Raw genomic sequence first — 18841 nt, 5'->3', positions numbered from 1 at the left:
CTATTTCACACCTGCTGAAGATTGCATCAGTCAGAGAGCAGGCTCATGACAGCAGACGTGGTTGTGCAATCTTCCCCATAGTACTTGGCAGCCATCACATCACATGGTATTATGCAGCCAATCAGGTGGGACTATCACAGCCACCATAAAATATGAGGGCCTGGAAAGCAGCAACCATTTTTAGTATTTTACAATCTGGACATAGGAGGTCAAATGCACAGCTCAATACACATAAGGATAAAAAAAATGCCAAAATCTGATTGCGGTGTACTACTGTAGTGCTGAAGCACATTGAAAATGGGAGTGGTAGTTTCAGTCTGTGAATAATAATACAAATGTTAAAGAAATAGGGAGGTCCTGGTCCTGCGGAGCCAAAGTGACAGTGAGTTGATTGATCTGTGATATACTTCAGTACAGAACCTTCATATCAGCATTTTTCTATCCTATATTTACTACTGAAGAAAAATACTGCATGTCAGAGAAACTGTGCTTCCTGGCTTGTGAGATGGACAAGCCATAAGCTATATATTTCTGCATTTATTTTCCCTTTTTGTGTTTTGTTTTACTTTTTAAAGACAAAAGAAAAATCTAAACGTAAATGTCTACCTCACAAAGTATACGTGTAGTAAACAATTAACCATTGGTTTTTTTTTTGCACACCTTCTTGTTGAAATACTTGAATAATAGTCCTATACAGGCCACCAGCAAAAGAGTCATCTGTTCCCATAAAGGGATAATTTTTGGACAAATTTTACAAGATAAGTAGTTTAAAAAGTCTGATACTGTTGTGTGCTGTTAAATGGGCTGTTGGTTACCATTTGGTTTCCCCTGGCCAGAAAGATTTACGTCACTTGGATATTAATAATTTTGTGTTTGCTTTAAAAAGTTCAAAAGTAATTCAATATATTACTAGGACACCGCAGAGTGCTTTTCAATAAGTGGCTTTGCAAAATTTAAATTGACAGCAAATTTATTTGCCATGAATTACATGTTTTTGAAAAATTCAGCGAAGCCAGCGGATTTGAATTTCAAATGATCCATTCATCTCCAGTCATTATTTAATTACTGAATTATCAGTCTGTTTATACATGAGGCCTTGTTGTACCTCCCTATGCCTCCCATTTCATATAGAGACAAAAGGGACATTTATCATTGCGGCTAAGATAGAAACTGATGCAAAAAAGTCAGAAATTATGGCTCATGTTATACGTCTGCCATCATTTATACCTTTCACTGCCACTCACGTCACTTTTCTAAAATGTGGACGAAGTTTAGCAAAAAAAAATGGAAAAAAAATGGTAAAATTTATAGTGCAAATCATATTTCTATCTCTGGCTCATGCACAGCATGCAATGCACCTAATTAATTAAGAGACATAAGTGCATGTAATGAGTGCACCTCTTAAAAAATCAGGCACATCTCAGACCAGCATGCTTTTTATTAAGACCAGTGTAACATATCACAGTCTTAAAGAAGTTGCCCTATATATAATTTTTTTTTGGGTATGTATGCGCTTAATATACCAAAACAATGGCATACTCCCTTTCCAGCACCCCTAGAGATCCAGAACAGTTTGCTCCAAAGATCTATGCCTGCTCCAGAGCGATGCTTCGTTCAGACCACTACAGCCTGTGATTGGCTGCAGCAGTTCGTTAACCAGAAGACCACATCCGCAGATGTTTCTCTGATGACACGCTTTTCTAGTCATCTGAAGCGACCCCTTAACTTACAAGTGCAGTGGGCATCGCTTTCGGAGCTGGCGCAGATCTCTGAAGTTGCCTGCACTGGATCCGTAGTGGTGCCGGAAGGTGAATGTGCCACCATTTTTTATTTTAAGTACATACATGCCTAAAACATTTTTATACATCTATATCTGACGACCCCTTTAATAAACTTCCCTACAGTTTTTTTTGCCTGATTCTATACAAATTGAAAAAAAAACAATACAACCCGTTTCATTGCAAAAATAGGAATATTTTGTAAAGCTCTAGAGCTTGGACTCAATGTGTTAATGTCACTTTTCTTTGACCTTTAAACTCACCTATTTCTTTTGGTTACATAATTTAGAAGTCTTGCTACTTTGCAATATATTAATTTTTTAAGCAGGGTAAGATATTATATTATTCAACTAAGATGATGATTTTATCCAAGCAATGTGTAAAATCCTTTTATAGGGATATTTTTTCTTGAGCTTTGTTGACGTGGCGTATGTTTGTTCATTTTCTCTGCAAGAGCTAATGACATTTTGTACTTTGTGTTTTTTCCTTTAGGAATCTATTGTAGATGAAGAGGAAAGCCATAAGGATGAAAACATTCATCTTACGAGATTCCTCCGGGTCTTGGCCAATGTAATGATAATATGCTGCTTGTGCGGGAGTGGTTATCTTATCTACTTTGTTGTTAAGCGCTCACAGACATTTTCCAAGATGCAGAATGTCGGCTGGTATGAAAGAAATGAGGTAAAATGAGATGACGATTTGTGCAAAAAGCTTGAATGATTATCATATAAAGTCTCCATTATTTCGGTTTAATGCTAATTCTTACAGAGAGAATTTCTAGAAGAGAAACATGGTACACAGTGAGGCAAGCTACCACCTTTAGCCACTTTTTGGAGGAGTTCACTGCGTATAAAATTATACAGCTACTATGGAGTTCTATACCAGCTGTGTAAATTTATATGCAATTACTTCCCTCCCCAGTGTTGATTGCAAGCACCCAAAATTACATTGTGCAATTAACTTATCCTGAGTTTTTCCCTTATAAACAGAATGTTGAATGTCATCTTAGATTTAGAACATTTATCTAACCTGAATAATATAAAAAATGCAACTTGTCATGCAAACAAACAAGCTTTAGCCCAGCTAAAATATTGGAAAAATAAAAGAAAAAGTTATGGCTCTGGCAATAAAGTCATAAAAGAGTAACTGTCATTTTAATTTTTATTCCATAAAACAATAATACACATGAAAATAAGCAACTTTGTAATATTTCTTATCAGAGAAATCTGCTTCTTTCTCCTCATGGATGGAGCTTTCACTCTCAATTTATGGGTAAAATCTGCATTCAGTGAAGATTATGGGCAGAACGGTGGCTCAGTGGTTAGCACTGCAGCCTTGCAGCGCTGGGGACCTAGGTTCAAATCCAACCAAGGACAACATCTGCAAAGAGTTTGTTTGTTCTCCCCATTGCGTAGGTTTTCTCCAGGTTCTACAGTTTCCTCCCACACTCCAAAGACATACTGATAGGGAATTTAAATTGTGAGCCCCATTGGGGACAGCGATGATAAAGTATGTAAAGCACTGCAGATTATGATGGCGCTATATAACCAAAGCATAATAATATGGAAATGGGAGTGGGGATGAGGAGGGATGATCTAGAGCAGGAATGTCAAAGTTAAACACAGAAAAGGTCAAAATGAAAAACTTGTACAAAGTTGCAGGCCAACCAGTATACAGTATAATGGACCCCACATAGTCCTTCATACAGAATCATGGGCCCCATATAGTCCTCCATACAGAATAATAGCACCCTTACAGTCCTCCATACAGTATAAAGGGCCCCACACAGTCCTCCATACAGTATAATGACCCCACATAGTCCTCCATACAGAATAATGGGCCTCACATAATCATCCATACAGTATAATGGATCTCACATAGTCCTCCATACAGTATAATGGCCCCACATAGGGGTGGCAGTTCTGGTGTCACATATGACGTAGAGGTAAACACAGACATTCTGTTGCAAGTTCTCCTGAAACTACACATTTCAGCTAACTACAGAACTTTATGAGCACCAGCTGTCATCTCCTATCTCTGTAATGGGAAAATCTGTATTCATTGAAAACAGAATTTTGAGAATGAACGATAAGTCCAGGAGGAGAAAGAAGTGTATTTCTTTAATAAGATATATTGCAATTTGCTTATTTTCAAGTGTACTATTAATTTATGATGAAAAAAAATATTTAGATTTGAGAGTGCTCAGTGGTTGATACCTTTTAATGGCTAACTGAAAAGATGGTAACAAATTGCAAGCTTTCGAGACTACTCAGGTCTCTTCATCAGGCATAGTAGAGAAGAGACCTGAGTAGTCTCGAAAGCTTGCACTTTGTTACCATCTTTTCAGTTAGCCATTAAAAGGTATCAACCACTGAGGACTCTCAAAACTAAATATTTTTCTATCTACTGGCTAACACGGTACAAGAATATTTATTTTCCCTGATGAAAAAAAAAAAATGAAAGCGATGGTTAGTCTTTAAGATGCCAAGTTATCTCAATAACTTGATGAATGAGGTGAGGAGCATAGTGGCAAGTAAGATTTGTGGCCCAGCAAACGCCTCTGCTAGTCATGACTTTGATAAGCAGGGGTCGCCATGCCACATCAGGCACCCCCTGGCCCTAGCTTAGTCCACTTTGTCAGAGTTACGCCGAGAATGTTGTGAAAACGCCACAAATCTTATTTTTTTGTGCAACCTCCTGTTGCATAAAATTTTTTTTTTACAGAAATCTGTTCAAAAAGCTTTGAATCATCCCAATAATGTACTGTTGATCATTGTACCGATGATAGCAAGTTTCCCAGAGCTTGTGGCTGCAAAACAAGTCTAAGTCTTTACCTCCCTTTCACCATGCTTGACAGTTGTGTAAGGTGTTTGTAATGATACACTGGATTTGGTTTTCGCCTAGTATGGCGCTTTATATTATGATTAAACATCTACACCTTGGTTTATTAGGTCTAGAGGATATAATTCAGATGTAATTTGCAAACCTAACCACTCTTTCATTAAGCCTATACTTGTTGGATGCTTTTCTCTTTATTCTATCTTGAGCATCTTGCTTCTAATTACTTTTCTAATGATTGTGAATGATGGAAGAGTATATATTTTAATGACATTTTCTTAATACACATCTACTAGGTGATAATACACTTTAGAAGGAGTGATTACGCTAATATGGCAGAGCATGGAAATCAAATTACCTGTTGCTGCGCTCCTTCGAGCTAGTGGAGTGAGGAAAGATGGTGTTTACTTGATTGTTGTTTTCTATTATCTGAATCATTTGTGTTTGTAATTTGGCTTATAGATATGGTGTATACAATATACAGACAAAAGTATTTTGGACAAATACATACTGTATACACCAGGAGCTTTTATGATAAACTTATCTAAATCCTTAGGCATTTATATAGAGTTGGTTCCCTTTTCAGCTAAAACAGCTTCCGGAATGGCTTTCTACAATAGTTTGGAGTATGTCTGTAAGATTTTGTTGCCCATTCATCCAGAAAACTATTTCTGAGGTCAAACACTCATGTTGGATGAGAGGGCTGACTCACAATCTCCATTGGGGAAGAGGTTAGGGCAGTGGGGGCCAGTAAAGTTTTTCAAATCTAACTCACCTAAACCATGCCTTTATGTATAATGCTTTATGCACTGGGGCATTGTCATGCTGGAACAGAGAAGGGTCTCTCGAGAACTGTTTCTGCAAACTTGGAATTATAGAATTGACTAAAACATCTAGGCATGCAGAAGCATTAAGATTTCCCATTACTAGAACTAAAAGGCCCAGGACAAACTTTAAAAACAGCCCAACAACATTATTCCTCCTTCTTCAAACTTTACAGCTTTCACAATGCAGTCAGGTAAGTATGGTAACTAGTGATGAACGAACATGCTCGCTAGGTCTGTCTATATCAGACCTGGCGCTGCCGTGCTCGTCACAGTCACTCCGGAATCAGACAGTGTAGGGAGAGGTGCTGCTAAGCTATTGAGAGATTTGCTTTTTTATTAGGTAGTGTAGGTAGAACAGAAGTATATTACACATATCCATCTCAACAAACAGTCCTTCTGAGGACTAATCCATCTGCAGAGATATCAGGCAGGCAGTGTATATAGGCAGGCAGGCAGTGTATATAGGCAGGCAGGCAGTGTATATAGCAGACTGCAGTGCATATAGCACAAGAGACTCCATTCCAGTTTTGTCTGCTGCTGCTGTTAGACATTTCTAGACATAGGCCCAGGTCTCAGGGGCCAGGAATAATTTTTTTTGGACCTTAATCCTCATTATTTGCTTAAAAAGAAATCCAGAGAACATTGTTTTTCTGTGCCATTTGCTTGCTGGCACTGCAGAATACAGTCAGGTCCTTTCCATATTACAGCGCTAAAAATCCAGCTATTTAAAACTGTGGTTTGTCCGTCACACGGATCACATATAATTGCACTGAAAATATTGCCATTTCTGGCCTCCATTGAAATTTTTTTTCTCTGTGTCAGTGAAGTTATTGACGCCAGTTTGCTGTTAAAAATAGTTACCTACAGGCCAGGTATTTAAAACTGTGTTTTCTTCGTCACACGGATCACATACACGTTTTCAGAAAATACTGCTGACTCGCCCCCTGGGCCGTGGGGTATCCGGTGCCGGGCCGGTAGATGCTGGGGGTTGTAGTCACTGTGGCGGTGACCCGGTCCGTGACCCAGGGCGGTCAATCCAAGGGGAATTTATATGTATAGGTGTTAATGTAAGACTACGCCACCTGTGGAATGCGGCCAATGGAGACCGCTGCTGCGGAACAGTCCTCTGAAGCTGGTGGTCTTGCAGCAAGGGTGGTACAACTCCCCACAGGAAGAGTTAGCTTCAAGGCAGTGTGTGGATGATGGTGGTTGTGCAGGGTGTCAGTAATAACCACAGAGTCAGTATAGTGCAATCCCAGAGTCTTTACTGATGACAATTAGACAAGCCTGGACTGGAGTACTGGCTAGAAGTACGAGTCCGGTCAGCCTGGAAGCAAACATAGAGTCCTTCTTGCCAGATGGAGTTGTAGGCCTGCCCTTCTCACTATACTCTTTGGCTTTACTGCTTGTATCTGGTTTGTGACGTTCTGTGCTCACCAGTATGGCTGGCAGCCCGGGCCTTGTGCATGCGTCGCTCCTCCGTGGCGGTGCTAGTCCCTCTGTGCTGCTGAGCCTCCGGGCGTCTGATGGGGTCAGGAGACCTGCATTCTCCTGCCCTACGGTATCTGCTGCTGGGCCTACAGTGCCCCCACAGCCTCGGACTCCGGTGTCCGATCCTCTGTATTTCAGCTAGGACGAGCTTCCTCAGCTCCAGTCCCTAGCTCCTCTCTCCTCGATGTCCTAAACTCAACTCCTCACACTGAGGCTAACTAACCCCGCCCCCAGATCCCAGTTGCCAAGGGGAGGGGATTCCCTTTGCTGGTCTGGAGCCAGGAATGTGTTGCATGTGTAGTGTACCTGACTAAAAGGACCCCTGCTTGCTTCCAGGTATGGCAGTACCTCTTTTGAAGGAGGCAATACCACTGTGGCAACCGGACCCTCTGGGATGCCACACTGCCATTTCCGGCCTCCATTAAATATTTGTTTCGGCGAAGTTTTTGACATCGGTTTGTTGTTCAAAACAGTTACCTACAGGCCAGCTATTTAAAACTGTGATTTGTCCGTCATACGGATCACATATAAGTTTGCTCCAAATTCAGCCATTTGTAGTGAGCATGGAAGATATTGTCCTCCATTTAAAATGAGCAAGGCACGTGGCAAGGGACGGGGAACTGGATGTGATGGTGATGGTGATGGTGCATGCAGAGGAAGAGGCTTTGGGCAAGCTGAAATTGTGCCACAACAAACACTTATATCTTCTCACTCGACCTTCTCACTCGACCTTCCTGTACCAATTAATAGGGGACCGCAGAACACCACTATTGAACACAGAGCAGTGTGAAAAGGTTGCTGGTTGGAGAGCAGATAATGCTTCCAGTCCTTTAGCCACCACCACCACCCTGTCTTCCACACCGTCAAGTTTCAGTAGCCATGAGTCTGGACCGCATATTCCTCACCCTGAACCTTCTTCCTCCCACCATGCCGAGTGCCCAGAGACAACTGATCCCACACTTGGACACTCCGAAGAGCTGTTCACTTTTCCATTTATAGATTCGGGCCTCTCGCCCAGTCCACTTGAAGCGGGGCAAGAGGAGATCGCATGTAGCGATGCCCAAATATTTGAGCAGCCACGGTCACATGAAGGCAACGGTGGGAAAGTGTCACAAGAGGTGGACGATGATGAGACACAATTGCCAGAAAGTCAGGAGGAGGACCAGGGAGCGGAAGTGGAAGACGAGGTGGTGGATGATATATACTGCTCAAAAAAATAAAGGGAACACTCAAATAACACATCCTAGATCTGAATGAATGAAATATTCTCATTGAATACTTTGTTCTGTACAAAGCTGAATGTGTTGACAATAAAATCACACAAAAATCATCAATGGAAATCAAATGTATTAACCAATGGAGGCCTGGATATGGAGTCACCCCCAAAATTAAAGTGGAAAAACACTACAGGCTCATCCAATTTTGAGGTAATGTCCTTAAAACAAGTCAAAATGAGGCTCAGTATTGTTTGTGGCCTCCATGTGCCTGTATGACCTCCCTACAATGCCTGGGCATGCTCCTGATGAGGTTGCGGATGGTCTCCTGTGGGATCTCCTCCCAGACCTGGACTAAAGCATCCGCCAACTCCTGGACAGTCTGTGGTGCAACGTGACTTTGGTGGATGGAGCGAGACATGATGTCCCAGATGTGCTCAATCGTATTCAGGTCTGGGGAACGGGCGGGACAGTCCATAGCTCCAATGCCTTCATCTTGCAGGAACTGCTGACACACTCCAGCCACATGAGGTCTGGCATTTTCCTGCATTAGGAGGAACCTAGGGCCAACCACAACAGCACAAGGTCTCATAAGGGGTCTGAGAATCTCATCTCGGTACCTAATGGCAGTCAGACTACCTCTGGCAAGCACATGGTGGGCTGTGCGGCCTTCTAAATAAATGCCACCCCACACCATTACTGACCCACTGCCAAACTGGTCATGCTGAAGGATGTTGCAGGCAGCAGATCACTCTCTACGGCGTCTCCAGACTCTGTCACGTCTGTCACATGTGCTCAGTGTGAACCTGCTTTCATCTGTGAAGAGCACAGGGCGCCAGTGGCGAATTTGCCAATCCTGGTGTTCCGTGGCAAATGCCAAGTGTCCTGCACGGTTTTAGGCTGTGAGCACTACCCCCATCTGTTGACGTCGAGCCCTCATACCACCCTCATGGAGTTGGTTTCTAACCATTTGTGCAGACACATGCACATTTGCGGCCTGCTGGAGGTCATTTTGCAGGGTTCTGGCAGTGCTCCTCCCGTTCCTCCTTGCACAAAGGCGGAGGTAGCGGTCCTGCTGCTGGGTTGTTGCCCTCCTACGACCCCCTCCACGTCTCTTGGTGTACTGGCCTCTCTCCTGATTGCACCTCCAGCCTCTGTACACTACGCTAACAAACACCGAAAACCTTCTTGCCACAGCTTGCATTGATGTGCCATCCTGGTTGAGCTGCACTACCTGTGCTACTTCTGTGGGTTGTAGAGTCCGTCTCATGCTACACGAGTGTGAAAGCACAACCAACATTCAAAAGTGACCAAAACATCAGTCAGAAAGCATTGGTACTGAGATGTGGTCTGTGGTCCCCACCTGCAGAACCTCTCCTTTATTGAGTGTGTCTTGATAATTGTCATTAATTTCCATCTATTTTCTATTCCATTTGTACAACAGCATGTGAAATTGATTGTCAATCAGTGTTGCTTCCTAAGTGGATAGTTTGATTTCACAGAAGTTTGATTTACTTGGAGTTATATTATGTTGTTTAAGTGTTTCCTTTATTTTTTTGAGCAGTGTAGTAACTGACCCATCCTGGCAAGAGGATAGCAGCACACAGGGGGGGGGAGGCAGAGCACCCCAACAGGCAGGAAGAAGCATTGTGGTGGCCACAGACAGAAGGCAGACAACCATTCCCTGTAACACCAACACGAAGGAAGTTGCCAGTACAACTGTTAGGTCTTCCCAAGTCTGGTTGTTTTTTAAAGACTCTGCCGATAACCTCAAAAAGGCCATTTGCACCACCTGCCATGCCAGCATCAGCAGGGGTGGCAAAACTACCAGCCTGACCACCACCAGCATGATCAGGTACATGGCAGCAAAGAACTCGACTTTGTAGGCCGAACCCCAGGGTGCAGGAACAGTGTCTGTGGGTGGCACCACTTCTACTTCCGCTGTTGTGGATGCAAGCCAATCCCCTGTCCATGGTGAATGTGAAGATGCCTCCTGCCCTGCACCTGTCATTGCACACTCTCAAGTAGCAGCATCAGGAAGCATGTCCACGTCCTTGTCCAAGCGCAGCATTCACTTGTCCATACTCCAGTCCTTGGAACGCAAGCAGCCAACGCCCCACAGGCCACACTACTAAATTCCCACATTTTGCGACTGCTTGCGCTCGAAATGTTGCCTTTTAGGCTCGTGGAGACAGAAGCATTCTGCAACCTGAAGGCGGCGGCCGTCCCTCGGTACTTGGTCCCCACCCGCCACTATTTCTCCCGTTGTGCTGTCCCCACATTACACAAGCACGTGTCCCAAAACATTAGCCATGCCCTCAACAACACAGTTACCGGGAAAATCCAACTAACTACAGACACGTGGACAAGTGCTTGTGGGCAGGGACGGTACATATCGCTGACGGCACACTGGATTAATATAGTGGAAGCTGGGACTCAGTCGAACCTTGGGGTGGAACATGCTCTTTCGACACCAAGGATTGTGGGCCCTAGGTCAATCAGGGTTGCCCCCACAGTCTACAGCTCCCACACCTCATCCTCCCCAGCCCACTCCTCCTCTTCAGCCTCCATCTCCAAAATGACCACATCAGTCACAAGCTGTAAGCACTGCAGCACTGCCTCGGCCAAGCGGCAACAGGCTGTGCTGAAGCTAATATGCTTAGGTGACAAACCGCACAATGCTGAAGAGTTTTGGACAGCTCTGAAAGAGCAGGCATATCTGTGGCTCACACCGCTGTACCTACAGCCAGGCATGGTTGTGTGTGACAATGGCCGGAACCTGGTGGCGGCTCTGAGGTGAGGCGAGGCAAGCTTACACACGTACCATGCCTGGCCCATGTGCTTAACCTTCAGCGGTTTCTCAAATCCTACCCGGAGCTGCCGGATCTGCTGGTTAAAGCTTCCTGATTTTGGCTATTTGCTCTTGTCCTCCTCCTTCTCCTCATCCTCATTCTCCACCACTATATCACCAGGGTGACCGTGGTCCGTGATGCAACACCCACATAATTTTTTTAAAGGGTGTTTATAATGCCCGTAAAAAAAATTTTTTATACAGTATGTTCATGTATACCCCCCCAGGCGTAAATGCTTGTCAGCCCATACACTTAGTGCGTGGGCATTACAAGTATAGGAGACCCGCTCCTTTCTAATGGGAACATTTTCTTATGAAGCTCTCCACCACGTCACTTCCACGGGGCATTGGGGTGCCTCCCAATTTTTATCAGTCCTTGCATTCACTGCATAGGCCAACATTATGGGAGACCCACTTCCTAATAATGGAAACATTTTTTCATGAGGTCCCCTACGTCTCTTCCAAGGGGCATTGGAGTGCCTCCCAATTTTTGGCAACACTCGCATTCACTCCATAGGCAAACACAATGGGAAACCCACTTCATAATAATGGGAACATTGTTATCAGGAGGCCCTCTGACCTCCATGTCTCTTCCAAGGGGCATTGGAGTGCCTACAAATTTTTGGCAAACCTAGCATTCACTGCATAGGCCAACACAATGGGAGACACACTTCATAATAATGGGAACATTGTTTTCAGGAGGCCCTCCTCTAAGTCTCTTCAGAGGGGTATTGGGGTGCGTCCAAATTTTCCAAGGGGTATTGGGGTGCGTCCACATTTTGGGCAGCCCTGCCACTCACTGCATATGCAATAACAGTATAGGAGACCCACTCTTTAGTAATGGGAACAACTAAGCCTAGCCAGCTGATGGCTCTCTAAAAATAGTGAGGGCCGACAGCTGGCCCTTTAAGAACAGTAAAGGCCGCCTAATGGCCCTATAAAAATAGGCTTTGTGATTTTCGGAGTCCCTCCTTCATAAATGAAACAGGATGTGTTTGATCATGTCTCACACACCACATGGCCAAATAAGGTTGTAAAATGTTAAAATGACATTTCCCGGTGAATGCATTTGTCATGGTTGAAAGCAATGCAAAAGTGCAAAAACGCATCAAAAACGCTACGTGTGAACATAGCCCAAGGTGTGGAGGAGTATTTTTGTTTTTGGTTATTTATTTTGCCTTATATACAAGTCATTACCCTGGAAAGGATGTTCCTTAACATATTTCCCAGGATAATCCATTTTGGTTTTGTTTTAGTATGTTTTATTGTGAGTCCGTAAAAGTGGTGTAATACCTCTGACAACATTGTTGCCAGCAGTGACCTGGGAGTCAGAAATGCTTCCAGGGATCTTCCCCATACTGTTCCCATGACATCTGAGCACTGTTCCCATCAAGTTGGGCAATTTTCAGGCCCTCTGCAGACCGCCGAGGGGAGCCGCCTGAAAAATGCTCGCGTTTCCCATAGACTTACATTGGGCTCGTTGCTCGGGTCGAGCACCCGAGTATTCCAATGTGCTTGACCCGAGCAACGAGCACCCAAGCATTTTAGTGCTCGCCCATCACTAATGATAACTTTTCCTGGCATTTGCCAAACCCAGACTCATTCATCAGATTGTCAGATAAAGAAGCTTGATTGGTCACTTCACAAAACGTGTTTCCACATCTATGGTATTTGTTGGCTATGTACTTTACACCACTGTATCCAACTCTTCTCATTGTGCTTGGTAATATAAGGTTTGTATAAAGCATGTAATGAAGTTCCAGGCGTACAGATTTTGTGCTGATGTTACTGTAAGATGAGTTTGGCTCTCTGCAGTTATTGATTTAAAAGACTGTTGACGCCTTTTATGATCCACAGTGTCTGTGGCGCGCCCCCTGGGGCCCTGGGGTACTCGGTAGCCGGGCCGGTCCTGTCTGGGGGTATTCACGGTGGCAGTGACCCGGTCCGTTGCCCAGGGCGGTCAATAAAGTAAAGTCAATTGGGGGGATAATGTTCGTGACACCACCCGTGGTATGCGGCTATATGGGGCCGCTGCTGCAGTGATGATCCACTGGGGCTGATGGTGACGCAGCAGAGATAGTGCAGCTCTCCACAGGCAGAACTAAGCTCCAGGGCAGTATATAGTGATTGATGAGGTAGATGTTGTCGGAGTTGTGCAAGGCAGGTGGCGCAGCAATTAAGTCAAGGACACAGTGGGGTGCAGTCTTCAAGTGTTTACTCACAGTTAACAAGATGCTCTAGGTTACAATTAGTGTTGAGCCACCCCCGTAGTGTTCGGGTTCGGTTCGGTTCGTCGAACACCGGGATGTTCGAGGAACTGTTCGTCGAACTGTTCATCGAACACCTTAGAACACCGTCGAACACCGTTAAAACCAATGGCAGGCAAACAAAAACACATAGAAACACATAGAAAACACCTGCAAAGGTGTCCAAAAGCTGACAAACTGCTCAGAAGACACTGTCTTTAAAAAAGCCAGCCGGCAAATTCAGCAGCGGCATACACCGGTACCCGACAATTTATTGTCAGTCACAATATGGGGCAGCTGACGGCTGGTGTTTCTAGCCTGGGAGGGGGCCAATATTCATGTCACCCTTCCTGGGCTATTAATATCAGCCCCCAGCTGTCTGCCTAGCCTTTGCTAGCTATTAAAATAGGGGGGACCCCACGTCAATTTTTTCGGGGGTCCCCCATTTTAATAGCTAGTAAAGGCTAGGCATTCAGCTGGGGGCTGATATTAGTAGCCTGGGAAGCTCCGTGGGTATTACCCCTTCCCAGGCTTCAAACATCTGCCCCAGCCGTCTGCTTAACCTCCGCTAGAGACTAAAATTATGGGGGATCCCACGCCAATTTTTTTTTAAATAAATCCTTTATTTTAACACTAAATGACAAGTACAGTAATCAACACTGTCACTGTACTTCATATATATGTGACTGACATGTTTCTATCTATCTAATCTATGTGTGATGCTCTATTGCTTCCATTCTAAATTGTCGGGTACAGATGCTGAATTGCCGGCCGGCTTTTTTAAAGAGACGGTGCATGAAAACACTATTATTTTTTTTAATAAATCCTTTACACTAAATGGCAAGTACAGTAATCAACACTGTCACTGTACTTCTTATATATGTGACTGACATGTTTCTATCTATCTAATCTATGTGTGATTCTCTATTCCTTCTATTCTAAATTGTCGGGTACAGATGCTGAATTGCCGGCCGGCTTTTTTAAAGAGACGGTGCATGAAAACACTAATATTTTTTTTTATAAATCCTTTACACTAAATGACAAGTACAGTAATCAACACTGTCACTGTACTTCTTATATATGTGACTGACATGTTTCTATCTATCTAATCTATGTGTGATGCTGTATTCTTTCGGTTCTAAATTGTCGGGTATCGGTGTACCGCTGCTGAATTGCCGGCTTTTCATGTTTCACTGTGAGCACTGTTCCCATCGATTTGGGCAATCACTCTAATGCCACAACCACCATGGCTGTGGCATTACAGTGAGTGGCAGACAATCCCTGCATGATTGGTGCTCTAAATAGCGCCAGACATGCAGGACACGCTTTTGGTGCACGAACAGTTATCGAACATAACCTCGAACAGCCGAATTTTTTGCAAATCGTTCGGGTTCGTCGAACAACTCGAACACCGCCCAAAACAGCTCGAATTTGAGATTGGCGAACAGTTCTAGTCGAACACCGCTCATCTCTAGTTACAATGGCCAGATTATAACCGCCCACGTCGTCCTGTGTCCTCGGAGGAAGTGATCCAGCCAGTCGTACTGTGTCCTCCGGGGAAGACATCCAGCCAAATCTCAGATAACTTAGGTGCACTTGAACGGGACCCCTTTCTGTGTACCTCTCCAGGTCGTCTCTCTGAGCTGGCTCTCTCCCTCCTGCCCTGCGCCTCATACACAGTGTCCCAAGTCAGTGGCTGCGGGCCTTGTTGGGCGACGTCCGGTCTGTCCCCTTTGTCCTATACGGCCACCTTTTCAGCGATTATGTGTTGATTTTGGCTACAGCACATGAAGATACCGCAACCTCCGGTTTGCTAGCTGAGCCTTAAAGTACTCCACTAGTCTGGGGCCGGTCCCCTACTGCGGCCTTGAGCCCTCCACGATCAGCGTGAACTCGGGCGCACGGGTGGCATCCCGCACTCGCCGTGCCCCTAGGATCCATTCTATCTCTGGAGCCTTTCTCACTGCTCCTGTCTTCTCTCCTCACTCTCCTCCTGGGCCCCTCTGACTGGGCCGTACTCCTCCATGATCCTCCCTTCCTCTCTCATTCCTAGAACCAGACTGCCTCTAGATGTTTCCACCCTTCTTTTTATACTGCTCTTTCAGTGCTCCCTTAAACTACTTCCTCCACCCACCTCCTCCACTTAGTTCCACCTCCCTAACAGGGACCAGGCCTGTGCTCTCCCTTAGGAGTTATCTGGACCTTCCCTTATGAAGTGGTGTAGTGTTGGATGTGAGTGGTTGGATCCCGGGTAGTGCTCCCTCCTTACCTGAGAGTGGGGTGCCACACCTCTGGGTGAGATGCAGTACTTCTGTGGCAACTGGACACAGCACATCTGCGGGCTGGAACAGAGTAAAACAAGAATTTAAGACATACAAAATTTTAAAATGCTTTTACAAGTAAAACAGTAAATAACTTTTTCTTCCCTTTATGGGAGGCACTTTTTCCTAAACGTTACAGATAATTACCAGGTGTATAAAACAGTATTTGATCACTTTAAATAACATTTTTTTTCAAACATAAAACATTTTATCACTTATTCAAGTAAGTTCAGCACTCATCCGAGTGTCCATCTCACTGGTGTAAGTGCAAATTGGGGGCACCCGTCCACAACAAACCCCCAACGTAGACCCTGGGCGTGGCTGCAGGGCATAGCCGATCCACTCGTTGGACCAGGTCTTCGGCCACGCCAAACGGGTTCTTGTTCAGTGGTCTATAAACCCAACAAGAATCACCTTAAGAAGTGCTAACTTTATACAATAAAAGTTCTGGCAGTTAACTGTCCACAACCATAATGTCCTTTTCTTAACCGGGTATACATAAAATGAACAAAAACTTTTCACACATAAATAAGAAAACTGTATATAGTATTGATATAATCTGTTTCAGTTCAGTTTAGTAGTGGTGCTCCCTCCTGGAAAGCATTTGTGCACCACTAGATGGCTCTGCCAGGTCATCAGCTTCTGATGGCAAGGGTGCGTTCTCCTCCTCCGCCACCCTACGTACATGTAGGGCGTACCACCCCCATTCTCCATGGTGACGGGTGTAGGTGACCCTGTCTCCAGGGTACAGAACCCGTCTTGGGTGTCCCTGCTGTAGGTAGGACTCGACATCGCGCCTGTTCACAAAGAAGTCCATGGCCACTTGAGGCTCCCGAACGAAGCCCCAACCCCCTTCAAGATCAAACTTGACCACGGTTCCCTTGGCACGGGGAATGAGTTTGGTGGTATTGGCTTTACGGGCAAGGGCCTTAGCCTGCATGTTGCGGGCCTCCATCGCCTCCCACCGCACTTGACGTTCCCGCCGCTCCGCCTCCAGTTGTAGGAATTCCCGCTGACAATACTCCTCCTTCCGTACCATAGGGCATCTGTTTGGGTCTCCCTGGGGAACCTCATGAAATCGCCCTCCTGGTTGTCCCACCTAAACTCTTCACCTCCTTCGCAGGCAACCTGGGGCACGGGCGTGGGCACTAAAGGGGCTCTTTGCTCGTCCTCGACCCATGCGGACCAGTCCCACGTGGCACGCCCATACACCCAGCCGGAATCTTCTGGCTGCAGGCCACTGGTGGGAGTCTGATTATCACCTCCTTCCATGGCGCCTGCCAGGTGTATTCTGACCCATCTGCCTGTGGCCCCACCATGTAGCCAAGGTTTTCCTTATCCTCTCCCCTTTCGGGGGCGGTCCCACTCCAGTTTTCTGTCGGCCACACCAGGGGGCGGCGCCCCCAGACTGATGGACAAGTCTATGTATATGGCAGCAAATGCATGGGGCGGGCTCTGTTTTTTGTGCCATTCCGGAACCCGGCCCACGATGGGAGGTTTCTTTTCGTCCTTTAACACACACATAATGGCGCCCGTTCTTCTGGGGTGGGAGCCGCATTCAGTAACAAGCACAGTCTATAGGTGCACGGGACCCGTTGTAACGGGTCGGTTCATCCTGTTCGTGATGCCAAAGTTGACGCGCCCCCTGGGGTGCGGACCCGTCCTTTCTGGGGTAGTCACGGTGGCAGTGACTCGGTCCGTGTCCCAGGGTGGTCAGTAAAGTAAAGTCAATTGGAGGGATAATGTTCGTGACGCCACCCGTGTAATGCGGCTTTTTTGGGCTCGCCGCTGTTGTGCAGATCCACTGGGGCTGATGATGCCGCAGCAGAAATAGTGCAGCTCTCCACGGGCAGAGCTAAGCTTCAAGGCAGTATATAGTGATTGATGAAGTAGATGTTGTCGGAGTTGTGCAAGGCAGGTGGCGCAGCAATTAAGTCAAGGACACAGTGGGGTGCAGTCTTCAAGTGTTTACTCAAAGTTAACAAGATGCTCTAGGTTACAATGGCCAGATTATAACTGCCCATGTCGTCCTGTGTCCTCTGGGGAAGTGATCCAGCCAACTCTCAGATAACTTGAATGGGACACCTTTCTATGTACCTCTCCAGGTCGTCTCTCTGAGCTGGCTCTCTCCCTCCTGTCCTGCGCCTCACACACAGTGTCCTGAGCCAGTGGCCGCGGGCCTTGTCGGATGACGTCCGGTCTGTCCCCTTGGTCCTATATGGCCACCTTTTCAGCGATTATGTGTGGATTTTGGCTACAGCACATGAAGATACCGCAACCTCCGGTTTGCTAGCTGAGTCTTAAAGTACTCCACTAGTCTGGGGTTGGTCCCCTACTGCAGCCTTGAACCCTCCACGATCAGCGTGAACTCGGGCGCACGGGTGGCACCCTGCACTCTCCGTGCCCCTAGGATTCCTTCTATCTCTGGAGCCTTTCTCACTGCTTCTGTCTTCTCTCCTCACTCTCCTCCTGGGCCCCTCTGACTGGGCCGTACTCCTCCATGATCCTCACTTCCTCTCTCACTCCTAGGACCAGACTCCATCTAGATGTTTCCACCCTTCTTTTTTTACTGCTCTTTCAGTGCTCCCCTAAACTACTTCCTCCACCCACCTCCTCCACTTAGTTCCACCTCCCTAACAGGGACCAGGCCTGTGCTCTCCCTTAGGAGCTATCTGGACCTTCCCTTATGAAGTGGTGTAGTGTTGGATGTGAGTGGTTGGGTCCCGAGTAGTGCTTCCTCCTTATCTGAGAGTGGGGTACCACACCTCTGGGTGAGATGCAGCACCTCTGTGGCAACTGAACCCGCAGGGGCGCACATCTGATGTTAGTAGCAGACAATGGGTTAATGAACAGCAGTTGCAAGTGATAGAATTCATAGCAGATTATAATGCTGTAAGAACAGTCTCTACATGGTAGTTCATAGTGCTTATTGCAAATGTAGGGTTAACAAGATGGTCTTGTGGAGCTGCAGGTGCCAGTTTCTGAATCACAGAAGTATAAAGAGTTAGTAACAACAGACGAAGCTGCATATAAACAGACTCTGAACTGAACTGAACTGAACTGAAGACAGTACTGTCTGAACACTCAGACACTGGCCTTAAGGAGCCAAGGGAGATGAGATCACTGAGACATGCTGTACAAGTTGTTAAACCTGATGTAGAGCGAACAGTATTGGGGAGGGGAACGGAGGCTAACCCAGCTGAGACAAATGTGCAACAGTACCCCTGTTCCTTTTAAGGCCCTCCCCAGAAAGATTCACTAATATAAGAAAGAGG

The 18841-nt window shown here is 45.7% G+C and overlaps 1 protein-coding gene across 1 annotated transcript in view; it reads left to right on the top strand.

Moving 5' to 3' along the window:
• The window catches only part of LOC141264640 (transmembrane channel-like protein 2), a gene marked incomplete at its 5' end in the record, with an annotated part of 316798 nt that overhangs the window by 198812 nt on the left and 99145 nt on the right, over nucleotides 1–18841 (top strand). The window contains one exon of the mRNA XM_073676913.1: nucleotides 2271–2459. Within this exon, the coding sequence (XP_073533014.1) occupies nucleotides 2271–2459 (189 nt within the window). The remainder of the gene's footprint in view (nucleotides 1–2270; nucleotides 2460–18841) is intronic.

Source organism: Phyllobates terribilis, unplaced genomic scaffold, assembly GCF_046119375.1.
Source record: "Phyllobates terribilis strain yellow unplaced genomic scaffold, ASM4611937v1 Scaffold_4__5_contigs__length_816908805, whole genome shotgun sequence".
NCBI lineage: Eukaryota > Metazoa > Chordata > Amphibia > Anura > Dendrobatidae > Phyllobates > Phyllobates terribilis.
The sequence above is the reverse complement of the archived record's forward strand: the minus strand, read 5'-3'. Positions and strand labels throughout refer to the sequence as shown.